Source organism: Ptychodera flava, chromosome 8, assembly GCF_041260155.1.
Source record: "Ptychodera flava strain L36383 chromosome 8, AS_Pfla_20210202, whole genome shotgun sequence".
In the NCBI taxonomy this organism is placed as follows: Eukaryota; Metazoa; Hemichordata; class Enteropneusta; family Ptychoderidae; genus Ptychodera; species Ptychodera flava.
Window position 1 is genome coordinate 25,719,077 of NC_091935.1, and position 27,023 is coordinate 25,746,099.

Consider the following 27,023-nt stretch of genomic DNA (forward strand, 5'->3'; position numbering starts at 1 on the left):
TTTTGTTCGTCTCGTGCATTTATTATGTGAATAGTTTGTTTAAACGACGCTACCAAACGAGATTCGAGTTAATTGTGGACTGTTAGTAAATGCGTTTCCATAAGCGCAAATCCCTCTCAAAACAATTCTTTTTGTTTAAATCCACTGTATTATCGAAATTCTATTTCGGAGTTCAAAAGAGCAAGTAAAAATGAAATCGACTGAACTGTAAGTGAACCGTAATAATTAATATATCATTTCTCTCGACAACTGTTTGGAAATCTTTCTGTTTAAAAAAAACGAAAGGTAACTGTTTAAATGGACGTATGCTAAATATACCCTGGGCAAGTTATGACGTCTTATCGAGTATAAAACTGCCGGTCGGAAAATAATCAAAATCGTGGCTGTTTCTGAAGAAACAATAGCTGTAACTTTTGGTAATGAAACATTTCTATTCGTCCTCGTAATGTTGAAAAGTAAAAGCCCTGCACAGAAGAAACGCATCGCGGACAATATTCGATGTTATCGTTAACATATGAATTCTTGTCAGAAGTAAAATTCAGCTTCTAACAATAAAGACGGACATTACCCTAATGCAGGCAAAAGACGGACATTACCTTAATGCAGGCATTTCGACATGTTTTTTTGGGAGTAGAACAAGAAATTTGATTTCAAAGACAGAAAAAAAATACAGCAAAAGAATCAAGAGTTACAGCGATGAAAGTTTTTACTCGATATCATGAATTTATTTGCCCAGCCGGTGGTTTAGAAGATGATGGGAAATAACTTTAAAATGTACAAAACTTGGCAGTTCGCACAGTTCTGCACCGATGTCGGAAAATTTAATGGTTGTTTCCAAGTCAGACGTATGTTTCTCTTAAATGTCTAAATTTTTGATACACATACTTTATAAGCAAATCCCGTCTGTAATTTCTGCCCCGTGTTCATAGTCGAAAAGTTGTCCAATGCACTGTTCTTCGCCAACATTCATGGGAGGGAATTTTTTCACTTTCATTTCAACCAGCCTTACAATACGTGCAAATATGCATGCTGTCTCTTCCTGGAGTCCGATTGGTTCACGTTACACCTGGCATTTTCGTTCGGCGCCTTCAATACTGTTATGCTATTGGACGGCCATGCATTCAAGTAATAATGACATGTGGTGGAGAGACCTGTTTGCAGTCGCTGGTTGGTCAAACTCTCCTGTTATATAAGACGGTAAATAATGTTATGGGCATTGGTTTGAGCTGTCATTTTAGATCGGAGTACAAATATACTGGATGACGATCATCGATCATCACAGTGAACTGTTTTTGAACACCTCTGAAAGTAACAAGAGCTGCCGGAATCGTTCCAACACAGATTACATAGGGTTTTAAAGTTTGTCTAGAAATATAACGTGTATGATTCTATGGGAGATCTGTCGGTGATAATGAGCTCAACGGACAGTGCCACTGTCCAAGATTCGATTCATCACCAACAAGAGAGTGACTCTATCGACAATCAGGAAAACGATGACATCCAACAGGGCCTCTTTGCTCTCGACATCGGCCTGGTTGTACCGCTGACTGCGCTAGGGATATTTCTCGTCGGTGTCCTGGTCTTTCACTGTGCACTCAACTATCGTCAAAATTGCAGACGCCGTCCCAAGCACAGCTATAGAGTTGGCGGGATAGCAGATTGGCCTTCTGAGCGTCCCATTCGGCGCGGCTCGCGAGTACGGAGTTCAAATTTGTCCACCCGGCCACTGACACGGCAGTCCGCCAGATTCGATAAAGAATCGCGTCCCAAAAGTCCGCTTGAGAAACCCTTGGTCGTGGAATCGCTTCTCCGTTCAAAAGTGGCACGTCTTGTTTCAACATCCAATCCTATCATCGTACACTCCGATCCAAACATGCGTCAGCAGTCGAACAACAACGAGAGAATGAAACCCGCAATATTGGACAAACTGCGGAGAAGTTCGATCGGAATTCAATCGTATTCGGACCCGGCCATCTGTGGAAACGAGAACAACACGAGGGATCGGGTCTTTGGATTCGGACTGTACGAACACAAGTTCCGACCTCGGGCAAAGTCGCTCGAGATATTTGAAATAGATCGCACCATCACCGCATCAGCCAGTGGTCGAGGTACAGTGACTTCTGTCAGCTACACAAGCACCTGTACGTGCGCGAGTCTGCCCCGACTGCAACCGAGCGACGGCGACGATAGCCGCACGCCAAGTTTTCCGAGCGTGGTACCGGATATCAGCGTTAGTTTAGGTTCTTTACAGAACATGGGCGTTTGGATAAATGATGAGGTGAGTAGTGGTCGTCAATGTTATTTGTTTTCTTTCACCAATTGTTCATCTTTAAACCGACATTGACAATTAACAGTGACTTTGCCCTAAATGTTAAAACTTACGCCGAGCATTTTGTTGAAAAACACTATCTGAGAGTTTGTTCAACAGCGTAACCGTTCTTGATGAGGACCGGATTCGACTTTTCTGTGTAAAATTGCTGAAAGACAAAATATTCAAACACTGATCACTCATAATTTGTGGCATTGTTTTCAAAACTTGGCAAGTTTTCTTTACACCCCTTCATGCCTGGATATCACTTCAATCGCGGACTTTCCTTGGAAGAAGCACATCAAATACAGCTCTTGGAGGGGTTTAGAATTAGGGTTAGCATACTTAAACGTCTTGTATATTCTACCTAAGACAAAAAGAAAAGCCGTAGAGGGGCCCTACAGAACTCTTTCCCAAAACTTTCCAATATTTTCAACAATTATTCCCCATTCAAATATCACTAAATTTGCAATGCCCGTTTTCCTGCGGACGTGGGTTCTCCAATACGATTTCTTTCGCCAGACATGCATGCCCATATTACACCAAACGGCTAGGTTGAACAAATTTGCATCATGGGTATTTTCGTGCAATGTGAATGTAATGATGACCTTGCAGTTTGCAGTCGGATGTATTTATCCCTTTCTTCTTCATTATAAAAAGATGTCGGACTCTGTTTAGTTGCGAGTATGTTCAACTTTTAATGAACTTGCAGATCAAACTATCTCAAAAAAGTTCAACTTGATGTGATATGCCATCCGCTCAGTGTCCACCCGCTGTCTGCATTGATGCTTAATTATAAATAATCAAAACTACACAGATTATTGGCGACTGCCTTGAACTCTAGTTTCTCTTATCTTTCGAAATGTTATTGGTCAAATGTGAGTTTAAACGATATAATTCTTGTTGAAGCTTCGGTTCACTTTAGACTTGAAAAGTTCTTAGACGAAGTTAATTTAGTTTTATACATTTCCCTCTTTTAGCTCCAAGCAGTGAGGGACGCCTCTGGTATTTGGGCACCTCAGAACAGTTTGAACGAGTCAAGTCCCAATGTCACATCTGTGGGACCAGGCCTGGATTCAGATTTCGGAGCCAGTGCAGGATTTTCGCAGAGAGTTGTTTCATCCGATGTCAGTATGGTGTCGAGGCTGCCCCTGGATTCGGATTTTGGCTTGAGCGCAGGATTCTCACAGCGTATTGTCTCGTCCAACACCAGCATGGTAACTAGACCAGGCATCGATTCGGAATACGAAGTCAACATCGACAGCAATCACGTGGTCTTAGACAATGAACAAATAGACATTCTTTCACCGATATCATGCGACTGGGACAACTTTGGTCCGACATATCGGTCGGCAAACTTCGGATATGTAGATGAACATTTTTTCCCCATTCTGGCGCAGCAACAACACTGGGTTTAAAGATACAGGGAATATACTGGTGATATCGATATGTAGGAGATATACACCCATAACCCATTGTAAATTCATTCATTAACTGTACTCTGTGAATTGTTGTCAAAACTAGGACGTAAAGTTAGAACCACGCTGTGCGCCTGTGTTAGAATTATGATGTTGCATACTTGTGTCTGCTGCAGCCACTGTTGTAATGCCAAACTGACAGCGCCCTCTATACATAGATGATACCCACTTGCAAGGCAGCGCAAAAATTACGATAAATTAGTGTATTTGAATATAAACCAAACTGAAATAGTAGAAGCCTAACATCCAATCTTGCTTTAAAAGGAAAGTATTAGTTAAAAAAAGTGTTTGAAAGAAAAAAAAACAATTACTATGCACTACAAAACTTGAGTGTAGTATCTGGAAATATTAACCAAGATTTATTTGTAATTATTTCCGCCATTCTGGCGATTCGTCACTTAGACTCATCTCTGTTCAGACATTGTAAAAAATATAGCGAAATTTCATCATCCCTTCAGGATTAAACATACCAGATTTCAATGGTACAGGTAATAAGTGTTATAATAGTCATGAAAAAAAATCTTTCAAAAATATACATTATTCCCTGAAATTCAGAAATAGACGCCTGCTACACTGTCTTAATCAGATTATTCAAACACTTCAGAGTCATTTCATGCAAACACCACTTGCAACATATATGGGTCCAAGACTTTATTTTACCATGAAAATATATGTGCATATGAGTGTACAATAAATATACTTTCTGGGCAAGTGTTGAAAAATGTAAAGTGTTTGTAAATGGAAATCAGCACCATTGCTCACCTAGAGATTTTTCAGAACCTAAACATTGCAGTACTACTTATTTGTAATAATTATCCTTCATCAGAGTCCGTCATGAAATCGTTCTTAGATCTTGAGGTACCGGTAATTCTCAACATCTTTTCCACCTTGATCACTTGATCATGTAGATCATGGACTTTCGTTTCCAAAATTTCAGCACAAACATCAAGCAGCCATTTGTAGGAGTGGTGAAACTCATCATTTTCATCGCTGAATTTTCCACCAGACTTCACATGAATCACTCTATAATCTGGGTAAGTAACATAGCTCCTGTGCCTTTTTAAGCCTGCCAGGAGCTGCGAAGTGCGCCCTCTGTCGTCCGAATCCCACAACCTTTCGTTTAGGTCTTGAGTCAGATTTCCATAGTCAGACACCTCTTCTTCACCAGTCCAATCACCCGACATGCTCTCTGCCAGGTCATTACAGTCACTTGACCTGTCGTAACTTTGTGGCAGGAGTTCATTTTCAAATTTCTGCAGAAAGAGGTCTCGGTTTATGATGTACTGCAATGTACATGAAGAAAACTTCCATTCGTCCTGATCCACTTCCTCCTTGACACTGTCCCTGTCTCCTCTTTCCCCATCCTCGCATTCTATGCGAGGATGACAAAATGAAGACATTTTTGGCATCTCTGTCTGTTTCTCACCAAGGGCTTCCTGGAGAGCATGGAACGGCTTTTTTCGCTCTTTTATTGTCACCTCTCTTTTAGCTCTACACTCTGTAAGAAAAAGAATTCTCTTAATTTTTAAACTTCCAACATTACAAGACCTATAATATTGAAATAGGCAATACAAAGGCTTATTTTCGTCAATGTCATGGGCAGAATTATGACAAGTAAACTTCTGGGTTTATGTGCAGCATCTAGGAAGCTTTTAGCCAATCGTTTGGCTGATACTTATTGTTCATATTGAATTATTTCAAAACAGCCAATCAGGTAGACAATACCCCTAGTTTCAGACTCCTTAGCTTGCTGGAATTTACGACAATCACCAATCAGATATAACCTTTCAAGCTGCTGCAGGACAGTAAGTGACCTTTGAACTATTAAGTAAGCAAATTATTTTTTTCTGAAGGAGCTGCAGCTTCACTTCATCCTTACATTCACATATTCTTGAACAAAAGATCAGCTCCCTCCCCCCCCCCCCCCCACCCCGATTATAGAAAACATGGAAGATACCCAAAATTGGTGGTGAAAGAGTGCAAACTGTTCACCCAAAATCAGTAAAGAGATTCTTGACTTTCTTTTGACATGACACTTGTCACAGTTGAACCCCCTAGTTTGATATAAAATGCACAAAACATAGGATGAACTTATATGCAAATTACTTGAGAACGGCACATTGATTTTATTGTCTCAGGTCAGCTAAAATACACACAAAGTGATTCCTTCTGTGTTTGTGGTCTTAAGAGTCTAATCGTCTGGAAGAAATTAAAGTCATTACAAGTCAATCATCACATGAAGAATCCTTTCCTCAATCAAAGTCTCTGCAAATTGGTCGATAATTACCAATGACAACAATAGGTTTGGGCCAAACCATAGCGGTGAAAGGGTAAGAGGAAGCTAGGATATATTGGAAATAAGTGAAAGACATGTGTTTCAGTTTTGGAAAAGAAAAAGACAACATCACCAATTTCATCTTGCCAGTAAAGATGCAAGACCAAGATACAAATTAACTTGATTTCAAATTGTTGACGTCTTTCACAACCACGGTTTTGGCCAAAACTCTTGCTATCAATGGCGAGTATGGACCTGTTGACAGGGAATCGCCGGTGAACAGGTTTAAGGTAACGAGGTGGATTCACACAGTAAAGGAAACAATCAGAACGCTTGATAGTTTAACTATAAAAGATTTGTTTCTGAAGTGCAGAAGGGAAACCTAGTGATTGTTCAGGGTTCTCCACAAGGGGATTTTAAGTGGTGGGCCACCCCTCTGTTTATGGAGCAATCTTTTGATATGATAATAACTGCACAAAAGAAACATTTTCACAACAAAAGAATATGCAAATTATGCATTGTTATGTAAATTAGCCACCCCTCTGTTTTTCTAAGCTGTGGAGAATAGTGATTGTTGCTAAGCAATGTGTTAAAGTAATTGTCATCGCACACTGAACAATTAGCCGTCAGGAACCTGACACTGCATTCCTTTGTGATCACTGGAAATATCATAATCGTAATGATATCAGCATTTGACAATATTGTCTGAAAGTCTCCTTAGTTTTGCTATGGTAAAAGATCTGTTTGCTTTGTGCTAGATTTCCTAACCCTACCCACAATGCAGTGCTTCAAGATGGCACACTTCAATTTGTGATGCTTGCTGCATAAAATTGCATAAGTAATGTTGCTACAATATGTAGCTTTGCCATACTTACTTTTCTGTTGTTTGATGGTATACAGCCCTTTCCACTTGCTTATAACTTCATTGTAGTTCAGAATATAGGGCTTTATGTCCACGCGGTTCCTGATATCACTGTGTGAACTAAAGGCACAAGAGCAAATCTTTCACATTTCCATAATAAGAAAAAAAACACACAAACTCTTCACACGTACATCAGAGCACAATCCCTGTCTCTTGTATGGCCTGGACCACATCACTGATCAGACATAAAAACTAGTCTGCCTTCATGAAACATACGAGGTATCCAATCTAATCTGCCTGTGGTACACATCTTTCATCGAAGGGCTCTATGTATGGATATCATTTAACGGCTTCTAAGTCTTTGAGTGTCCCAAAATAAAATAATCTCAATTTTTTTCTTGACATGGAGATCAGTATCTTGAGTGTAAAGAATTATTTGAAATGCGTAGATTTTTCTGGGCCGCTTTCACTGTACTCTAATTGAAGTCATTTTTTTGTTCTAATATGTCCTCCTTTCTCTGTATTCCTGGCAGCTGTGAAAGAGGTTTCTTTCTCCTATCCACCAGAAAGGTTTACATGACTCATTTTTAGGCAATTTCAAGAACAGATTCTAATTTCTTTGAGGAGTGACCTTGACCTTGTGGGTCATTATTATTTCCCTTGCACTGAGACACTACCTTGGCTTTCTGCATGACCTCGACCTGTGAAAGTTGATTCTGGCTTTCATGAACTTGACCCAGTCGTCCCAGATGAAGAGGTCGACACCTGTAAATGAAAAACACACAGACAACAAATGAAATCACACCAATCTCCAATGCAATGCAGCCAATCAGATGAAAGAGCTATGTCAGTACACTTCATATTTATTATGAGAACTATAATGCAGTGTGCAGGTGTGTACTTTCTTTCCATTATAATATCACAGGACTTTAAAACGAGTCCTTTTATTCTTAACAACATACAAGTCTAATTACTCAGTAGTATAAGTGTTTGTCAATATAATCCACGTCTGAAGGGCCAAAAGTTGTAACTTTTGATTACTTTTTCACAATGTTTGTTTTCAATATCAATTGCAAGTTCTTGTTCTACTCCCAAAAGCATATTCAAACACCTACTACATATGTTTAACCCTTTGAGCGCCAAAGTCAATTTTTGTCGCCCTTATAAAAATATACCTCAGTCAATTTTTGTCAGATTTTTGCCAAAATTTTGATAAATAAATGTGGCCAATGAAATGTTGTGTTCATTTGGTCCAAAATTATCAAAAAAATTACAGAAAAAAAATTGGTAAAATGTTGCACTAAAATTTTGGTGGGAAAAAATACAGCACTCAAAGGGTTAAAGTGCAAGTTTGTGCAGTTGAATTCCAGTCCACACTAGAATTCTCTTATCAACAATAACAATGCAGTTTATACAAGTACAGGCCGAGTCGTCAGACTGAATATCGTGTACTTCAACATGCTTTTGGGAGTACAGCAACAAATTATGGGTGACATTTAAAACAGCAATAGTGAGTTTGACAAACAGTGAACTTAGCTGCCACAAGTAATTAACTGCTTTTTTTGTCTATCCACAGGCATGCAAGTACACACACTGTGAACACACTGGATGAACTCTACCTTGCGGCAGTGACTTCTGAAGACGTCTAGCCTCTGCTGAAATGACATGCTCTTTACTGTCGTCCAGAGTGAAGAGCATCTTCAGGGCAACGATGATGTACGCCATCGCGATACCTTCATAGAATAACAGCCTCTGCTGACGCGTTATTATTGTGCTTTCAAGATCCGAACCTCCTTTGCTAGCCAGGTTCCTCAAATATCCATGAAACTCATCTTTTGAAAGGTCAGAAATAAAAGCCGATTGGCGACATGTCAAAAAAAAATATGCAAATTAAACGTTGCTTACTTTGATGCTTTCATCCCCATTTCACAATAGAATTGTCCAGCCATGCCACAGAAAACAATAGGATGTACCAAATATGGCTGGGATCAGGTAGAAGTCACACAATTTTCCATCATAGGAAAGTACGTCAACATGGACACAGTAACACGCCACTGAGAATGCAACGTAATTTTATTGAGTTTCATTTGATACATTAAAACACCAATATTCTTGTAAAGAAGAAATTTTATGATAATTCAAACATCATACACTTATGTTTCCGCATCTTTGCTAAAACAAAATCAAGGTGATTGAAGATATTACCTGGGAGATGAAGTTCTAAGATAAATCTGCTGGTTATTTTATTGACGTTGATGGCCGGTAGAGGGGGTAGTCTAAGATAGTGCGCGAGACGTCCAGCTTTATGTCTGATGGTGACAACGGATGGTACGACCTGTGTATGTCAAAAGTTAAGCCAGAAACAGATTTTCTTAAAAAAAATGTCGTTAACACCACTTTCTGTAAATCATTCTCATGTTCCATGACCATGGAAAGATAAACATCGTGTTCGACAAGACATTGTAACAGTTCCCGGCGATACTATATCAAAACCTGCAGCAGTGTAGAAAATATGGGAAGCATTTCTAAAACATAAGAAACTCTTTCATAAATGCTGATCAATGTTTTTTACTAAGGTTTGGGTCTATAGCCGAATAGTTTTGGAACACCTGTATCATTTCTGTATGTATTTTACCATTTTTTTTGTACGCAAACCTTCTAAAGTTAACTGAGCATGACTTACCCCAACACAAAAGGTACTGCTGTCCATGTATGAAAACTTCATATGATTTGGCAGGATTTTATTGGCTGCGGCATAAGGCACATGGCCTTCATGAATCCATCTGGAAACCAAGCAAACGATAATTACTATGCACATCACACTCTCAGGCAAGACTATTTGAATCCAACTCAAATGTGGGTATGTGACCTACCGGTGTATGTCAATGCCTATATGATTAGGAGAAATCTTTGCAAACTTGCACATGACTGTATATGGTAAAGGAGTCACGTCAGCCATTCTTGATTGAACCTATGCAGCAACAGGCAGTTTTAGTAGCACACTATTTTGCATGAACTCCCACATGAAGATAGTAGTTTGCTACTATACAGAATGGTGGCAGAGTTCCTTGAACCCTTTTACCATCATGGTTTACCCCAGTCCAATTGTTATCTATGGCAAAGCTGGACCTCTACACTGGAAAATTGGGGGGGGGGGGGTGGGGTGGGGGGGGGTTGAGGGGGGGGGGTGACAGGGTAAAGGAAGGCAGACATGAAATAAGATTGTCAACATTACAGATGTGAATAAACATGACCAAATATAACAAAACAAATCTGACAAATATTATGTCTGTGAACACACTTCAAACCTCTCAGATCACACAACTGAAAAAAAGACAAAGACTTGGATGTGGAGTGACCGTGTCGGATAGCAACAAGGCCTTTGAAAGAAACATGTATCCTGTACAGTTACAAGGAGTATCGCAGGAAGAACGTGCATAACGCAATCGGTCTGTTTCATCTTACCTCATCAAATCACAGAGCAGGACCGGTTCCCCTAGCAACAAGAGAGCAAGATACAGAAAACAGACGGTGAGATCCATTGTCATCACTTGGATGGGTAGTCTCTTCCTCTTGGCTTTGACTTTGTGATCCACTGATCCCACACTCCCTACATCAGTATCCTGATCCTCATCACTGCTGCTGGTATCGCCACCGCTTGATGAATTTTCAAACGGATTGTCTCCAGGATAAAAATCTTCTGTTGGCACCCAGTCTGGCAAATCCTGCGACAAAGAAAAATTACCAATACATGATATCTACAAGTAACTGTTCCGTATGAGTATAATGAATTGTCTAAGTTGCAGGTAGATATACACAATGAACTGAATGGATTATTTAAGATTAATTATTACGTATGTGTATTAGGGAAGGACTGGTAATTTCTGAGCTCAACACATGAGGGCGCTACAGGCTATGTCTATTGCAGCACAGTAAATAGTAACTACTACCATAGTTTACCTGACTTGTTGGGTTCTAAATGTATTATAGCTAGAGTTTACCCTTGACCTGAATCACAGGTCAGCTACTGGGTCAAGCAAATACTGGACAGTAAAAGTCACAATTACACAGCTATTCACTGTTATACAAAACAGCTAATGAATATCTAAAAAAAAAAACAACTTGGCTCAGTGTTATGCAAAACAGTTGATAAATATGTAAATAAACAACTTGGCTTAGGATGAACACTTGAACACTGTTACTACGACAATAGAACAACACAAAGTGAAACAACAAATAGCCTTACTGATTCAGAGGCCGAGCTGGCTGACTTGGCTGATGAGGCACTTGAATGGCGCTTACGTTTCAAGGTGCCTGCTGGCGGTCGAATGTCAGGATCGTCAACACTTCCTGGGTGCTTGTCTCTTGTCCTTGCAAACACACTGTCAAAAATGACTTCTGCTTTTTCATCTTTCCCAGTGAAGGCAACACCGCTTGTTTTCAGGTACCCAAACCACAGCTGCCGTACAACCTCCTGAAATTTACAATATTTGTTGAGTTCAGGTTTATCCTTCCAGTTTTATCATCTTGAGTAAAATTTTATATCTTTAACCATCACAAACACAAACATAAACCAAAACACAAACATAATCTTTCATTCTTTTTCAACAGAATCATTATACACGTTGCCTCTCAGCTTTATCTAAAGTTGAAATTGTCGTCGGCTGCTGTTCTGTAGGCACAAAACAAATGTATGGCGCACAAGAAGGATAGACATGAAGATATATATTATGTACATTTACAAATCTATTCTTCCATAGTTGTTTATATTTTTTCTGATCAGTAATCTTTCTCTATCTCGGTCTCTCGTATAGTTCGAATCAATTGGTCAGTCAGTCACCCATTGGCAAACCTATTCATCTACACAAACGTATCCACATAGATACATTAACACACACAGACAAACGCACACATATATACCTATCTATGGATGAAATACAGAGATATTGATAAAATGATAGATACACACATGCATGGAACATAATATAGGGAGAGAGACATACATAGACACATGGACACTGGACAGACTAAATGCACCAGTGTGTACATGTTTGCATTGCTTCAGCCTTGTCCTGCACTTTATCATCTATCCGATCTGATCCAAACATAACCAATATTTCTGTGTGATATCCCACAGATTACAAGTCTCTCCAAATTACTGGTATTGCGTGTTTTGTTACCTTGAGTTTTGGGGATACTCCTATCTTGAGCAGACAGTTGACTTGTTCTTTGATGATGTGTTGGAAGGCTTCAAATGTGAACCAGGGCTTGCCTCTGTCAACAGCTACAATAACAACATTGAAATTCCTGTTTCATGCTATATACAAGGTGACCGATATTGACACAAAAGTGATGTCAAAATGTGGACTTCTGGCATTTAAAATGGTCAGCTTTATTTGTCTTTTTTTGTGTACACAGACAGTATCATGATAGCACAAGAGTGTCATATTTGACACATTTACCAAATCTTCCTTGAAATCTTTTTAGTGCCTTTGGATATCTATACACACAATACCAAGTTCAAAGTATTAAAACCTGACAGATTGAGTTTCAAAATATGTAATGGCTGTATTATTATTAATTATTATTAAAAACTTCTTTAAAGCGTACTACACATACGTCTCAGCGCGCTGTACATGACGGAAGAAAAAAAATATATGACTAAAATGAGAGCAAAGATAGTTTTTTAAAGTAAAAAGTCACAAATATCGCAAAGAAATTTGGAAAGGAAGTAAAAACAGCATAAAATGAGCAAAATGGCTAAAAATCACAGTTGATGAAACTCAGTAAAAAGGTAAGTCTTCAAAGCACGTTTAAAACATTCAACATTTTGCAGAACTCAGCGAATCTCTGATGGCAATGAATTCCAAAGGAAAGGAGCATGAACAGAAAAGGCCCTTATAATGGCCATAGGACTTATCATACTTCCGTTTTGGCAGGACTAAACGTAGCTTTTCCATGGACCGGAGATTTCTTGCTGGAACATACAACTCAATTAAGTCGCTCAAGTACATGGGTGCAATACCATTAATAATTTTATAAGTAATTAACAGAACCTTGAATCTTATTCGAGCTTCGATTGGAAGCCGATGCAGGTCGATCAAACACGGGTGTAATATGGTCAAATTTGCGTGATTGAGTGACGAGACGTGCAGCAGCATTTTGAACTGACTGCAATCGAGAAAGCTGTTCTTTTGATACTCCGTACAAGAGACTATTGCAGTAGTCAATTGGGATGTGACGAAGGCATGGATCAATGTCTCGGTGGTGCTTCTGTCAAGTAATTTGCGGATCTTGCTGATACGTTATAGAGAATAATATCCGTTCCTGCATATTTGGTTGATTTGGTCAGACCACAGGGGGCAGATGAAAGTCCCCTGGGGTGGGGAGGTTTTCTTTGTGCAACGGTTTACCTTTAATATTTGATTTTATTAATTTTGACTGTGATATTTCAAATAAAGCTTTCGACTCCAAACTGTCTGACTGTGTTTCCAATTCCTTATCTCCTCTTCAACCAGTGCACATACCACTCTAATTGCTGCGCAAACATTGCCAACTTGTTAATGACTGAGCGTATCAGCGGATTAGCTTATTAAGTCAACACCACAGCCGTCCCACACGTAGTGAAATAAGGAAAGGGTTGAAGATCTCAGACACAGTGTCACAAAAAACCGCAAATCTGAGCAGATATAGAAGTCAATCGAAATTTAACGACCATCAAAAGCATCGCTATACTGATGAACTGTTACATGCCAAAGTACGCCGTCTAAAATGGTCATCCTGAGCCAGAAAACCAACCTACATTTTTGAGTCGGTCATGGTCCGATGTCGTCCGTAAGAGCGGAAGTCGGAAGTAGAACCCTTTGACCTCAAACCTGTTTATTTCCAGTCCAGAAGTAAACATATTTCCCTTGATGTTATATAATGAAAAGTTCGTACATTCTATATGAGCACGCTACAAGACTGGTTTTAATCAATCCTACAAAATCAAAACAAGGATTCAATTTTTATCCTATTTGTCACAAAAAAAGTTGATAACGATGAGTCTGAGAACATAAACAAATCTTCTGAAAAATCTGCACAGAAAGAGATGAAGGGTGAGGTATCACGTTTCTTGCCTCTCGCATCTGGCACATGCATCTACACAAACCTCCTTGGTCAATCGAGGTGGTAGCTTCTTCAGCCACAGAAAAGGAGAATTTTTTTCTCCTTTTAGCGAGGCTCGGACAGCATCAACCGAACGAACACCGCTGCAGGCAGCTCAATATAGATTGATGTCATCATGTATGCCAGTATTATACACTATCCGTATTATTCGATGCCACCATCGATGCATCGTCACCGTACATCTAGCGTGTATCGTAAACTTAGCACACCGTCATCGACTTTGACCATTGATGCAAAAAATAGTCTATTTTTTACATCCATGCTGTGACCGACTCGTTTGCCCGGCTTCCCCGATAATACATCAGCGACTATCCATACCAATGAAGTTCTCACCTACTGTATTCCAAAAGAACCTCCACCATGTGCACATCGTATCAACAAAACATCTTGAATGGCAAGGAACACGACTTAGACTTCCTAGTATTACCCCGGTATTACCAGGCTTACGAATTTGCTTACATTTTCTTGCCTGTTCTCGTTTTAGAATGTAAGCGTGTTTTTTCCCTTCCGCGTCCATGTCAAGCGTAAGTTATAGTATTTTCCTCAAAGACGGACAGCCCTCGCTTCCGTTTCCGAGAACTAGATGGATAAAATCATCAATTAAAAATTCAGTTTTTTGTTTGTTAAGGTGCTGGTAGTGCAAGCATGCCTTTCAATAAAAACTATTTCATGGTATTTGATACATTGTCTGTGTATTCTGTCTGTAAAAACGTCAGCGGCTGCGTTAAGGTTGTTGCGCGGCACAACAGAGGGTCCATGCTGACTTTTATATATTTTCGCTGTATTTTTATGCACTTTCCACCATTATCATTCTTCAAACACGCAACTCAACGACGGCAGAACATAATATGAATGAGCTAAAAGCATGGACTTAGCTTTTTAAAGTCCTAGGGTAGGAAAATGCAGTCAGGAACTAAATCTGTGTCATCAAAAATTTTGTAACGTTGCTGTTCTCCTTCAGGCCGTTCAGATTTATTTTAATTTTTTCTGAGCTGTCTCTCCACATGGCTGTTGTTATTGACTTTTAACTTTTCTACATTTTCTCTCCTGATCGGTCGGACGGTAGCCAAGTTGATTTCATCACAGACAAGGAGCTTCAGTTCTCTCCAAGAGAATATTTTAAGCGTCCACGGTCGTAGATTTCAGGTTTCCGATTTTTTCCCAATATTTTCTCTCCCAAACCGATCGCGCCAGGTCGTGGCTGTAAAGTGTTGAATTTTCACGACATGTTTCTCAACGACCGTGGCTTTCAGGTATTCGACTTCATTTTCTGTCCACGGCCGGTTGAGGTCGTGGCCGTAAAGTGTTAAATTTTTCCCGACATTTTCTCAACAATCGGTCATGAGGTTACGGTTTCAAGCTTTGAATCTGACTTTTTTCCCGGTAATTTTTCTCAACGATGGGTCGTGAGGTCGTGGCTGTAAAGTGTTGAATTTAGCCCGACCTTTTCTCAATGATCAGTCATGACGTTATGGCTTTCAGGCTTTGACTTTTTTCCTGGTAATTTTTCTCAACGACCGATCGTGAGGTCGTGGCTGTTAGTGTAAAGTGTTGAATATTTGCCAACATTTCAGGCTTTCGACTTTTTTCAGTAATTTCTCTCAACGGCCGGTCACTGGGGAGCTCCTTTATCGTTTATTTATGAATAATAAGTTGTTTACCTTCCTGTTTATTTACGAATTCATGAATATTTTAAGCGTCCACTAGTTTTACGGACGACATCGTGACACTGTGTCTGTGATCTTCAACCCTTTCCTTATTTTAATGCGTGTGGGACGGCTGTGGTGTTGACTCAATCACTTAATCCGCTGATACCGACAGCGGATTAGCAAGTTGGCAATGTTTTCGGAGCAATTACAGTGGCGTATACACAAGTTGGAGAGGAGATAAGGACTTGTCGGTAATATATAAAGCAGTCAGACGGTGTGGAGTCGAAATCTGTATTTGAAATACCACAGTCAAAATTAACAAAAATTACTTGTAGTAATAAAGAAAGCAGTCAGACGGTTTGGACTTGAACTTTATTTGAAATATCACAGTCAAAATTAATAAAATAAAATAAGGTAAACCGTTGCACAAAAAAACTCCCTCCCCACCCAAGGGGACTGATTTCTTTCCCCTATGGTCAGACATAAAGCCGTCACTGTGCAGCCTAACACCAAGATTCCGCACAGAGGTGGAGGGTGTGATGTCAAAGTCTGCCAATCCTGAGATTGGCCATCACCGACACGTCCGACTTGAGCCTTGATGAGAAATTGATAACCTCTGTCTTGTCGTCATTTAATATCAGCATGTTTGACTTCATCCAGATCCGAATGTTGCTAATGCAATGTTCGAGACAAGAGCGCACATCAGCCGGCGTTTGCAAATGACATAAACTTGACTGTCATCCGCGTACATCATGCTCATCCGCGTAAGGAGCTGTCTCAAAGAAGACTTGTAATAGTGCTCACTCACGCTGTTCTGTTGATGAGAGTTATTTCGGTTTTTTATGGTTTTCTATACAATGAACAATGAATATTCCATATTGATAAAGACCATTGGCATAAAATTTGAATATCAAAACAATTCTCATGCATATAATTTGCATAAATGAATACAAATCCACCTTGCAGCTTGAACTGAGACTGGTTTTCCATAATTTCAGTTCAGTACAGCTGACATTGTAAGGGAGCTTATTTGTAAAGAAAAGCTGAAAAAAAAAACATTGACAATCACACCATTGTCTGTACAACACCTTTTTTTCCCTGCATACACATGGATACATTTGGTACAGGTATACAAAATGCTTACAGATGTCTGCTATAGTAATAGAGCCAAGAATAAAATTATACCAAAGATTAGAAACAGCGGTGCCTGTGTCACAAACTGGTTTGCATGTCCATAATTCACTTACTTTTACTGTCAATTCCAGGCAAGGCACTTTTCTTGATTTGTAACATTGATAACTGGCGAGACTGTACAAAATCCTCCTCCTGCTGTATGTCTCTGACGTCCTGAAATTTACAAAGCATGGTTGAGAAATCTACAAAGAGGTGTCTGATTATGATCTATTCAAAAATTTCATCATACCATACCTATAAAGCTTATGAATTTAAATTGGGATATGGCTCAGTTATTTGATTTTGCAGTCCGTAAGAGTAATAAAAGGAACATCAATCAGTCATTAATTTCGGTATAAAATCTAAGATGTATTTATGTGGGTAAAAACTCAGAGAAAACCACATGCTAATTGCCATGTGACTTGCAACTACAATACCCTGTAATATACACACTAGCTGCTCCAGAAGTTATGATATCTATGGACCGATGAATGTTTAGTCACTGCCCTGCTCGTGTTAACTGCCTGATATGCTTGCTGGCACGAGACCGTGGTTAATCTGTGAAGTGAGTGTGGTAATGGGCACTTGTTTTGACATTTTTACAAATACAGCAACATATTATTTTAAATACAGGTAAAGACGCTGGGATGCTGGAACTTGGAAAGTTATATTGTTAGTACCGGTACCTGGACAAGAGACGACGCTTCGTATTCTCGCAGACGTCTGTGATTACTGATATGATGAATCAGTGGCAGGTTCATGCTGGTTGGACATGGTATCCTGCAGAACAGCTGCTCGCAGTGTGCTTTTCCTAGAATCCTAGCCCTGCGTACCGTGCTGTGTGTTCCCGGCGTTGTAGCCGTTTAAAGCCGGGAACACACAGCACGGTACGCAGGGCTATGCTTTTCCACGCTTGGATAGTATCAACATCGACTATCTATTATAAAGCGATGTCACTGCGACCGCCTGCGAACTGCAGAAGGATATTCGAATGAATCAAAACACGGATCGACCCTCTATAACCACGTGGTTTGTTTTGATTTACCTGGCTTTGCGTGTCACATTCTCCGCAAAAGTAGAAGCCGTCTTTGGCATAGAAATCGTCAACAGCTTGGCAGTTGTTACACACTGCTGGCATCGTAGGTAGTTTGATAACTATGTAAAATGGCCGATAGGCTATTTGTTCCTAGTATACGTTGAAAGAAAAGCGTGTAATCAGGGCGACTCTGACAACAGCAACCATGTCGCCGAAGTTGAGGGTCAGGTTGGGGTCAACCACTTTTTGCGTTTTCAACACCAGAGGGCGTAAGCCACAGAAGTTACAGAAGTTGCTCCAGGCCAGCCAGTAGTTACTTCAATTCTTTGTTTTAATATTTGAGTTTCCATAAGCTCACAGTCATAAATTTACAGGCAGGCTAATTTTTTCAGTTATTTCAATGTGAAGGTTCATTGCAATGAAAACAATTTCTTTGCAATTCTTTTGGAAAGAGGTTTATTACTGCAATGACGCATACATCTTCGAGTGTCCATGTCCACACGCACAGTAGCCATTTTCCTAAAACTATTTTTTATTACTCGCTTGTGGTTATTTTCTGAAAGCAAGAAGCTGCAAAGCACCTCTTCTAAAATATTTGCTAATCTCCACCAGAGCATGTCTCTTGTTAGCCTGTCGCATACCTTCCTTGCTGCGTCAGTCATCTACTGTACTGTGATGGGACCTTTATAGTTATAAAGAAATGGTCAGCTCTACCGGTTCTAAACCTAGACATTTACAAAGATGATAGCTTTCTGAGGTTTATTGTGAACACAAAAGTAGTAGACACCCATCTCTCTCTCTCTCTCTCTCTCTCTCTCTCTCTCTCTCTCTCTCTCTCTCTCTCTCTCTCTCTCTGAGCGAACAAAGGCACGGGGAAATTAGTCCACCTCGCCTACCTGCACAACCAAGGAACATTATCGTGCTTTTATTGATTACCTGGGAAATAATCGGTAAGGTCATTACTGTTGAAACTTTATTATGAGATCGATGCCTGTGGTTGGGGAGTGATCGATACTTTGGGTAATTGGAGAGTGATCGATTTGCACAGGCGTGCTGTTTTCTGGGTAGTTTCAATAAGTGTAGTTTATTACGTTTCGACGTTCTCTTCCGTAGCCTAATCACCAAGGTAAGAAACAGAATTATCTGGCCTGCCAAGAAAACTGCACGTTCTAGTCGAAAAATAAACACAAATCCTTCATTGAGTTACCTAGTTAGATGCGGAAGGATCTCGGCTGTCCAAAAAACACACTCATGTCACGATAAAATGAAATCTTTCGAAGAAATCTGCCGCGTTTTGACAACATCGGCGTTTCTGATGGCCACCGTTGTAATAACGCAACTCATTAACATAATGGACGGTGTCTGCACATAGAAAGTGGTGCATCTCAGTCTGATGCCGTTGATGGCGTTGCTCACGGACCAATCAGCGATGCGGACGGCGTACAATTATGATAATGAGTTGCGTTATTACAACGTTGGACGCCAGAAATGCCTAGTTTGTCAAAACACGGCAGATTTCTCCTGAAGTTGTCATTTTATCGTGACATGAGTGTGACAGCCGAGATCCTTCCGCATCTAACTAGGTAACTCAATGAAGGATTTCTGCTTTTTTTTCGACTAGAACGTGCAGTTTTCTTGGCAGGCCGGATAATTCTGTTTCTTACCTTGGTGATTAGGCTACGGAAGAGAACGTCGAAACGTAGAATAAACTACATTTATAAAAACTACCCAGAAAACAGCACGCCTGTGTCGATTTGCTATTGGTCAACGTTCAAACCCTCCTTTATCGGAACACAACGTATGCCGTATGCCCCCCCCCCCCCATTGTACTTTCACCCTAAAATTATTGTTTCGCCGAACATTCGGCTAAAGTCACACTGAATGCCTCCATGAACGTCCCCGATATAATATCGTCGGAATCGTCGTCTCATGGCGGATGTCGAAACTTTAAGTTTTATTGTTTGCCTACATCAAAAGTATAGGACTGAACATGAATACTGTATTTGTGGCTAGTTTACCTGTTGAAGGTGCCAATTTTGCGATGGTCTTATCCAACAACCTAAAGTGAAGGGGAAAAAAACGCGGTATTTTCGCGCATTTACCATTGTTACAGTACTCATCAGGTGATCCATGAGATGTTTTGATCACGAAATGGTTGACAATTTGCTGTTTATTCCACTCTTTGATGTAACAGCATGTCGTAAAGCTAGTAGAACAATGCACTGTACAACACACAAACTCATGCAAAGGTACAGTGAATTGATTGCTGATAAAGTTTATTACTGTGGGTCTGCCTTGGGGAGCAAAAACATTTTAAACCAATCCACCGAATGTAGGCATTTTCGATGCATCGAATGGTGTGCATTGTGTTTCTCAGTTGAAACCGTTATCGCTCGAACAATTGCCACCAGGGAATTTGCAACCCGCCAGTTGGGGCTAGGGTTAGGATTAGTGTCCGGTGGGTACACGTACAGGAGGAGAGGAATATTAATTGTCGACGAACATTTCATCGAATGGACCCTTAATTAAAGAAGACAATATTTCACAATGACCCTTCATTCGCAAATTTGGTAAATCTATACACAAATGTCATTAATCAATGCTTAAAGTATAAAAAAGCGGGAAATGATAACTCACAGTCCCACTATCCACCGATGGATAGAGGGACTGTGGATAACTGCAGGTTTTCCAATGTAGTTCTCTCAACGCAAATATTCAAAAGCACAGAAGTCCAACTAGTGTATTAGCACCCATCGTTATGAAATGAAAATTTTGTCGACTGGTCCATTTTACTGTACTAAAAACTATTTTGGAAAAAAATCACGAAAAATAAGCATCTCTGGCCTATAACGTTCAAAAGCTTGCAAACACTCATCATCGAAACAGGGGGCACGCAAACTCATGCGAAACAGGGGCAATGCTAATGAAATGAGATGGATGAAATTGCAAATCTGAGAAATTGTTTAGTGCACGTTTCAGCAGCATCAAAGTCAACATTGCAGCGTAGAGATAGGAATAAACTGATTAAGAGGCGACTTTATAGTTCGTGTAAACTGTCAAAAAGTACTTGATGCCTGTTGCACGCAATTTACAAATGGGCGTCACACATCATTTTATGACGGGAAAAGTCTTCTTTTTTTTTTCTTTTTTTTTTTGAAGTTCTATAAGCACAACTTACACCCATTGCGTGAAATTGGCCGATTCCATGTATTCATGAACTTGGAAACTAAAAGCACAGTTCCGTTTAACCTGAAGATGGACACCATACAAGGTCATCATGATATGTATTCATAACCGAGAGGTAAAAACGGAAAATTGTCCAGAAATAATTCCTAACAAAGTAAACTGACACGCAAAAAATCCACTAAAACAACTGACGTGCAAAGCCAATCCATATCACATCAAAACGTCAATTAGAATATACAATGAACAAATGAGACAGAAATTGTCAACACATTTTTGTTAAAAATCGTCAAACCATTGCAGGCGTCCTTGTCATGATACATGGTGGTTGATAGCGTCACCTTCAAGTTTTAGAGAGTAAATAAATTGCCGTCATAAAGTTAACGACACATTGTCTTGTTTTCTTTTGCTGTGTTAACTTCAAGCGATGTCCAAAAGCCCCGTGTCTTAAAACAAACAAAAATTGCGATTGCAAATAAATAGATAAAAAAAAAACATTAGTTCGGGTCTTGGGAATTTTAGTCAGGTCTCTCCGGAAGTCTTCGTAAACTCTGTCGTTCTTCGGCCGTCATTCGTAGTATACACCATAAACTGATGCCACGGCGAACAGAGAAGTGTTTTTGAAGGTTTCGGTGGCGAAGTTGTCTGTCGTTGGGTCCCAAACACATCTGCTTGCTATTTGGACTCCGTGGTCTTTCACTTCACCGATGAGCACGTTGCACACCAGTTTGTGTCTCACGTAGCCCAAGTCTTTCACCGTCTGTTTGATTTTCTCGCAGAGCTGGTTGGAGGCAACTTTTGCCGACGTCGGGTTGTATCTGGTGTCCGCCAGCATCAGCTCCATCAACGCTTTCATGGTTTTCTTCACCCGACTGACGTCGAATTGTGTCCCTGAATCCGGTTTCATCTTGAAAGTGTTCTCATACTTGATCGGGGGACGGTTGTTGCTCTGCTGGCTTTGGTTGATTTTGCCCAGCGACAGTCCCCATGTCGAGCCGATCCTCGACAACCGTCGCGCTCCCCCGTGCGACACGACTGAGGACCTCCGCCTCCACGCAGGGGCTTCTTGGCTGGAGGAAGCCGACACTATGGACGTCCTTCTCTTCTTGTCGCCTACGAGCGAGCCCTTTCTCGCACCCCCTCTCGCCACTGGCTCACCGTGTTTTTCGAACTGGACGACTGGTTTCTCCTTCGTCGGAGCGGCCGCAGCCATCTTAACAGGTGGTCGGTCTGTTTGTGTCTCCGTCAAGTATGTGTCCGGCATTGATACTTCTTTTGGTAAGAAAACGAGAGGGCCAATGCGCTTGTCAGACGACCTTCTTCAAGACAAATCGGTCTTGATCTTTCAAAATATTCACCGACAAGAGACAGGTTCCCTTGCCCGTCTTCCGGCGGACTCTTCAGTACGAACGCCGACGGAGCGAACGAAGTGTGGCTTTGAGAAACGAAATGACAACCCCGTTGCGATGGCACCGAGCGTAAAGAGTTCTCGTCAAATGGAAAGAGAGCGCCTGTTCCTATTGTCTCAGCGTAGCATGAAGCAAAAGGTCAAATGCATATAGCTATGAAATGCCGGCTATTACCCTCACAAAAGAATGTGAATCAAACTGCCGCCTTGAGAGCTATTAGGAGGTTTTTCTGTCTTTCTCTAACTGCTCGCTTCACATGTAAGCTCATGCGGTTTTATATGATTAGTGCAACCAGGCGGAGAATTAAATCCCACCAGATGATTCATTCCGTTAATTCGACCGGATAGGTGATGCATTCTTGTCTTTCATTCGGAAACACTTTGTCTTGTTGCCCGGGATTTAAATGTCGCAGGAACAAGGCTTTGGTCGTGTGGCAGTTTTCTTTATTGGGATAGAGAACAAGGAAGCAACTCAAAGGAACAAATGTTCGGTATACGCGAGAGAGAGAGAGAGAGAGAGAGAGAGAGAGAGAGAGAGAGAGAGAGAGAGAGAGAGAGAGTATACTTTGTAAAACATCCTCCTATCCATGGAATTGATGCTGACAAAGACTGGATCACGGGTCCAGCAATTTCCTTGGCGTATTGCCGTTTTTAACCAATGCAAATTGCTGTGAACAACAGAAGTGGGTTGCCAAATTAAGCCACTATTGTAGGATGATGCAGGCTTTAGGAAGAGTGTCTTTTGGATCTTGCGGTTTGATGCCATTTCCTATTTCCTTCGCCAGACATCGATTGTTTAAAAGTTACGGTGTCACATGATCTACCCCTATGCATTTATTTCACAGATGAAGAAGAACTGTTTGCGCATGAAGTTATTTTCGGGACTCACTTTTCCCCTGTTTTATATGTTCTACAAACATTCATCCGATGAGCAGTTAAAGTCATGTACTGTATACAGAGAGAGGGAATTTTATTGGTATATGACGTAGATTTTAGGCCTTCATTTACGGAAGTACAACAAATCATGTGACAGGACACAACCTGGTTGTCCACAATTTACATGGTACATGGTAATATCACAGGGAACTTAGTAATCTTGTTGTTGTTGTTGTTGTTGTTGTTGTGTTGTTGTTGTGTTGTCGATGATGGTGGTGATGATGATGTTGACGATAATAAAAAATATAAAAAGCAATGTCTCATTCCTTGCTGTTGTTTGTCGATGTTGTAGATAATTGTAAAAGAAAACTGTAATCGTGATCAAAAAACGACGAAGGTCGCCCAACGTCACTCCCGTCCTATTATACAACCAAGGGTGGAATCGAGATGCCCCTGATCAAGGCTCATCAGCCACCTTCAAGGCCCAGAAAAAAACACCCATTCACGAGCGATCGATTGAAATGTGCTATCATAGGCACTGAAATTTATCTCACTGACCTAATTTGGGCTTCACTTGAACTACCGACCTGCAAACGAGTGGAAAAACGGCGATTTCCAAGTCGTACCCGGTCAAAATCGATCACATTTGAACTTCCCGGTCGATGGTGACGGCGCTTTCGTCACTGGGTATTTAAATTGACCAATTGGGGGCCTGTAAAGGCTGCTTCGGCCAGCCGATTGTTTATGTTTCAATGCTCCCTGCTCGTACGCGTACGTGTAACGTTCAAAAGTACGCGAAAAAACGTAGAAAAACCTTCATAGTCATGCAGATAAACGGAGACTTTCCAACTCTTTGTCAGGAAATCTGCCATTTTACGTCAGGATATACTGTCGATAGTTAGAGCGTACACTTCCGTGTATTTGACTTTCCCCCGTTACAAGGATACAAGCGTAATCAACATCCGGGCTCGTACTTGAGCGAGTGTACATTGTCGTTGTGAATGAGTATTCCAGGTGATAGTTTACAGTAAATGACGGGTTGATTTGTCATTGGTATCCATATATAAGTATTATTCTACAAGAATAGAAATTGAATGAAGTTGAGACCGCGAAGTTTAAACTGTAGTGAAATTTTGCGTTGGGACAAGCCTCCTCATGTATGGTTCTACTCCGGAATAAAAAGGACGCGATGTGTACGACGTTCTACATACTCAGTACGCCCAAATAATCACGTGATGCCGGTACAAACAAACCCACATGTGTACTGAACGCGTATGGAAATACACGTACGTCTGTGCGCGTTTGCGCACATGGCTTTGTTTGTACCGTGGTCGATTCGAATTCCGGGTTTGGCCTATTGGTAATGAGAGCTGGCCGAAGCAGCCTTTACAGGGCCCCCAATTGGTCAATTTAAATGCCCAGTGACGAAAGCGCCGTCACCATCGACCGGGAAGTTCAAATGTGATCGATTTTGACCGGGTACGACTTGGAAATCGCCGTTTTTCCACTCGTTTGCAGGTCGGTAGTTCAAGTGAAGCCCAAATTAGGTCAGTGAGATAAATTTCAGTGCCTATGATAGCACATTTCAATCGATCGCTCGTGAATGGGGTGTTTTTTCTGGGCCTTGAAGGTGGCTGATGAGCCTTGATCAGGGGCATCTCGATTCCACCCTTGGTTGTATAATAGGACGGGAGTGACGTTGGGCGACCTTCGTCGTTTTTTGATCACGATTACAGTTTTCTTTTACAATTATCTACAACATCGACAAACAACAGCAAGGAATGAGACATTGTTTTTTAATATTTTTTATTATCGTCAACATCATCATCACCACCATCATCGACAACAACAACAACAACAACAACAACAACAACAACAACAACAAGATTACTAAGTTCCCTGTGGTAATATCACCGTTTTTTAACTTTCGTTGCGTTTTTTTTACACTCCTCTGATTCAGGGTGGGCATAAGTAGGACCACAGTGGAGGACTGTGGTAGGACAAAAGATGACGCAGAGATGTGACAAAAACACTGTCACTCGCTTTATCGTTTTGTTACGTAAGACAACAAGGCTGGAGATATTGCTGGTGGACCATATCCCACCTGGCCGGACCGGTTAGACGAGCAATCAAGCCATTGCTGCACCATCTTTTGGCGTGTTTGGTTGTACGCAGCGAGTATGATTTTGCATTTTTCCCTACTCACTTTGGTCGGCTAGGACCAAACCTCGCCACTGGTCCCTCTACCACCGTCTTACAAACTGAGCACATTCCCGCCGAGATGTGGCATAGCAATATGCTTTCAGCATTACACGCGGGCGTCTAACTGTCGTATTGTCAACTGAAATCCCTAAATCACACTTAGGGATTGGAAAGTCGAGACAAGACATGTTTACCGATCCAGTAACCCTGTTAAAGAACTCGTATGACCCTCTTTTCGATGTCATCTGACAGGAAAATGTGACAATGCGCAACAACGATTCTCGGTATTCAGATTTTTTAAAGCATTAGATAAAGTGGACAATGGCCGGTGTTAAGTTAAATCATTTTGAGGTCCTCAATGAAAATTACAGTGGTTGGCAGGTAATCAACAAACCATTCAACAAGATGCAGAGGTGATACTTATTCATCTCATCGGTATGATGTGACGTCAGGTGTAGTGCAAAGACATGTTGAGGCTGTCCTTTACCCATCTTATACTGTGACCATCTATGAAATCCTCTTCACCCCATATATATATATATATATATATATATATATATATATATATATATATATATATATATATATATATATATATATATATATATATATATATATATGGAAAAACGTTGAAAATACACGCTGACATCCTGGGTATTTCGTATAGACTTAGATGTATTCCTTGCGTACAACGTTTCATAAGATTAATATAAGTAATAATGTGAGATAAAAATAAAATCAAATAAATGGGAAATCTGGTCCATCTGTTGCTCGTCGCTTTGAACTCGAGTCAGAGCGTTGGTCTACTCAGGCGTTGGCATAAACTTATTTCATTTCACCATAGAAAACATGCACCATGGTTGGCGTGACTGATAAAAAATCAGCCTGTTGGCCATTTCTGTCACGCAGTCCGGGGTATGGTCTCTTAATTATTGCAAGCGGTACAAAAAGCAGAACAACATGGAGTACTTGAAAGTCGATCTGGAGGCGTCCGCCAGATCTTTTTTTCCCCTCCAATATCAACCTTTTATTCTGGAGGGCAATCAGCTGTTTTATATCCATTTTCAGTCTTTTGATATCTAGTAACAGTTCTATTCGGAGACTGGAGGACATGTTCACATGGGCGACCTCGACGTGTAAGAATTCAAAAATTCAGAATACTAATTTCTTACTCGACATTACAAGATGGAGCTCTTACTTTGGTAAATTTTAAGACTTAGCTAAATAGTTTTACAAAAAACACTGAAAAGTAGCTTTATATACCATTTTGTTCACTGTCCTAGCTATAATCAAGTGTAGATTGCCGCCATGTAAAACTCACCAGAAACGCAATTAACGCGGTTACTCCATCCCTATTCGGTATATATATATATATACATATGATATATATATATATATATATATAT

General features: G+C 40.5%; 2 protein-coding genes across 3 annotated transcripts; both read right to left on the reverse strand.

Annotated features, from left to right (window-relative positions):
• Window positions 1-4,414: 4,414 nt before the first annotated feature.
• LOC139138883 (TATA box-binding protein-associated factor RNA polymerase I subunit B-like) lies at window positions 4,415-18,187 on the reverse strand. Of its 2 annotated transcripts, none has more exons than XM_070707459.1 (11): window positions 17,958-18,187; window positions 16,987-17,086; window positions 12,104-12,207; window positions 11,170-11,397; window positions 10,389-10,648; window positions 9,607-9,706; window positions 9,129-9,258; window positions 8,543-8,755; window positions 7,601-7,688; window positions 6,937-7,043; window positions 4,415-5,284 (listed from the first exon to the last, which is right to left on the reverse strand). In XM_070707459.1, the coding sequence occupies exons 1-11, from the start codon at window positions 18,048-18,050 to the stop codon at window positions 4,599-4,601; spliced, it is 2,109 nt and encodes a 702-aa protein (XP_070563560.1). In that variant the 5' UTR covers window positions 18,051-18,187; the 3' UTR covers window positions 4,415-4,598. The 2 variants fall into 2 exon arrangements, with proteins under 2 accessions (XP_070563560.1, XP_070563561.1); XM_070707460.1 differs by having other exon boundaries at window positions 4,424-5,284; window positions 17,599-18,182.
• A 3,512-nt stretch (window positions 18,188-21,699) lies between these two features.
• On the reverse strand, window positions 21,700-22,395 carry LOC139138041 (dynein light chain Tctex-type protein 2B-like). Its single transcript, XM_070706262.1, has one exon. It carries the CDS (start codon window positions 22,393-22,395, stop codon window positions 21,700-21,702), a length of 696 nt encoding a protein of 231 aa, XP_070562363.1.
• Window positions 22,396-27,023: the final 4,628 nt, after the last annotated feature.

Excerpts from the sequence above, each read along its gene's own strand:
- LOC139138883 (XM_070707459.1), bottom strand. The coding sequence starts at position 18,050 with ATGCCAGCAGTGTGTAACAACTGCCAAGCTGTTGACGATTTCTATGCC. Across the intron at positions 17,087-17,957 it reads AATGTGACACGCAAAGCCAG|GACGTCAGAGACATACAGCA; the intron begins GTAAATCAAAAC and ends TGTAAATTTCAG. Across the intron at positions 7,044-7,600 it reads AGGTCATGCAGAAAGCCAAG|TTCACACAGTGATATCAGGA; the intron begins GTAGTGTCTCAG and ends TTGTGCCTTTAG.
- LOC139138041 (XM_070706262.1), bottom strand. The coding sequence starts at position 22,395 with ATGCCGGACACATACTTGACGGAGACACAAACAGACCGACCACCTGTT.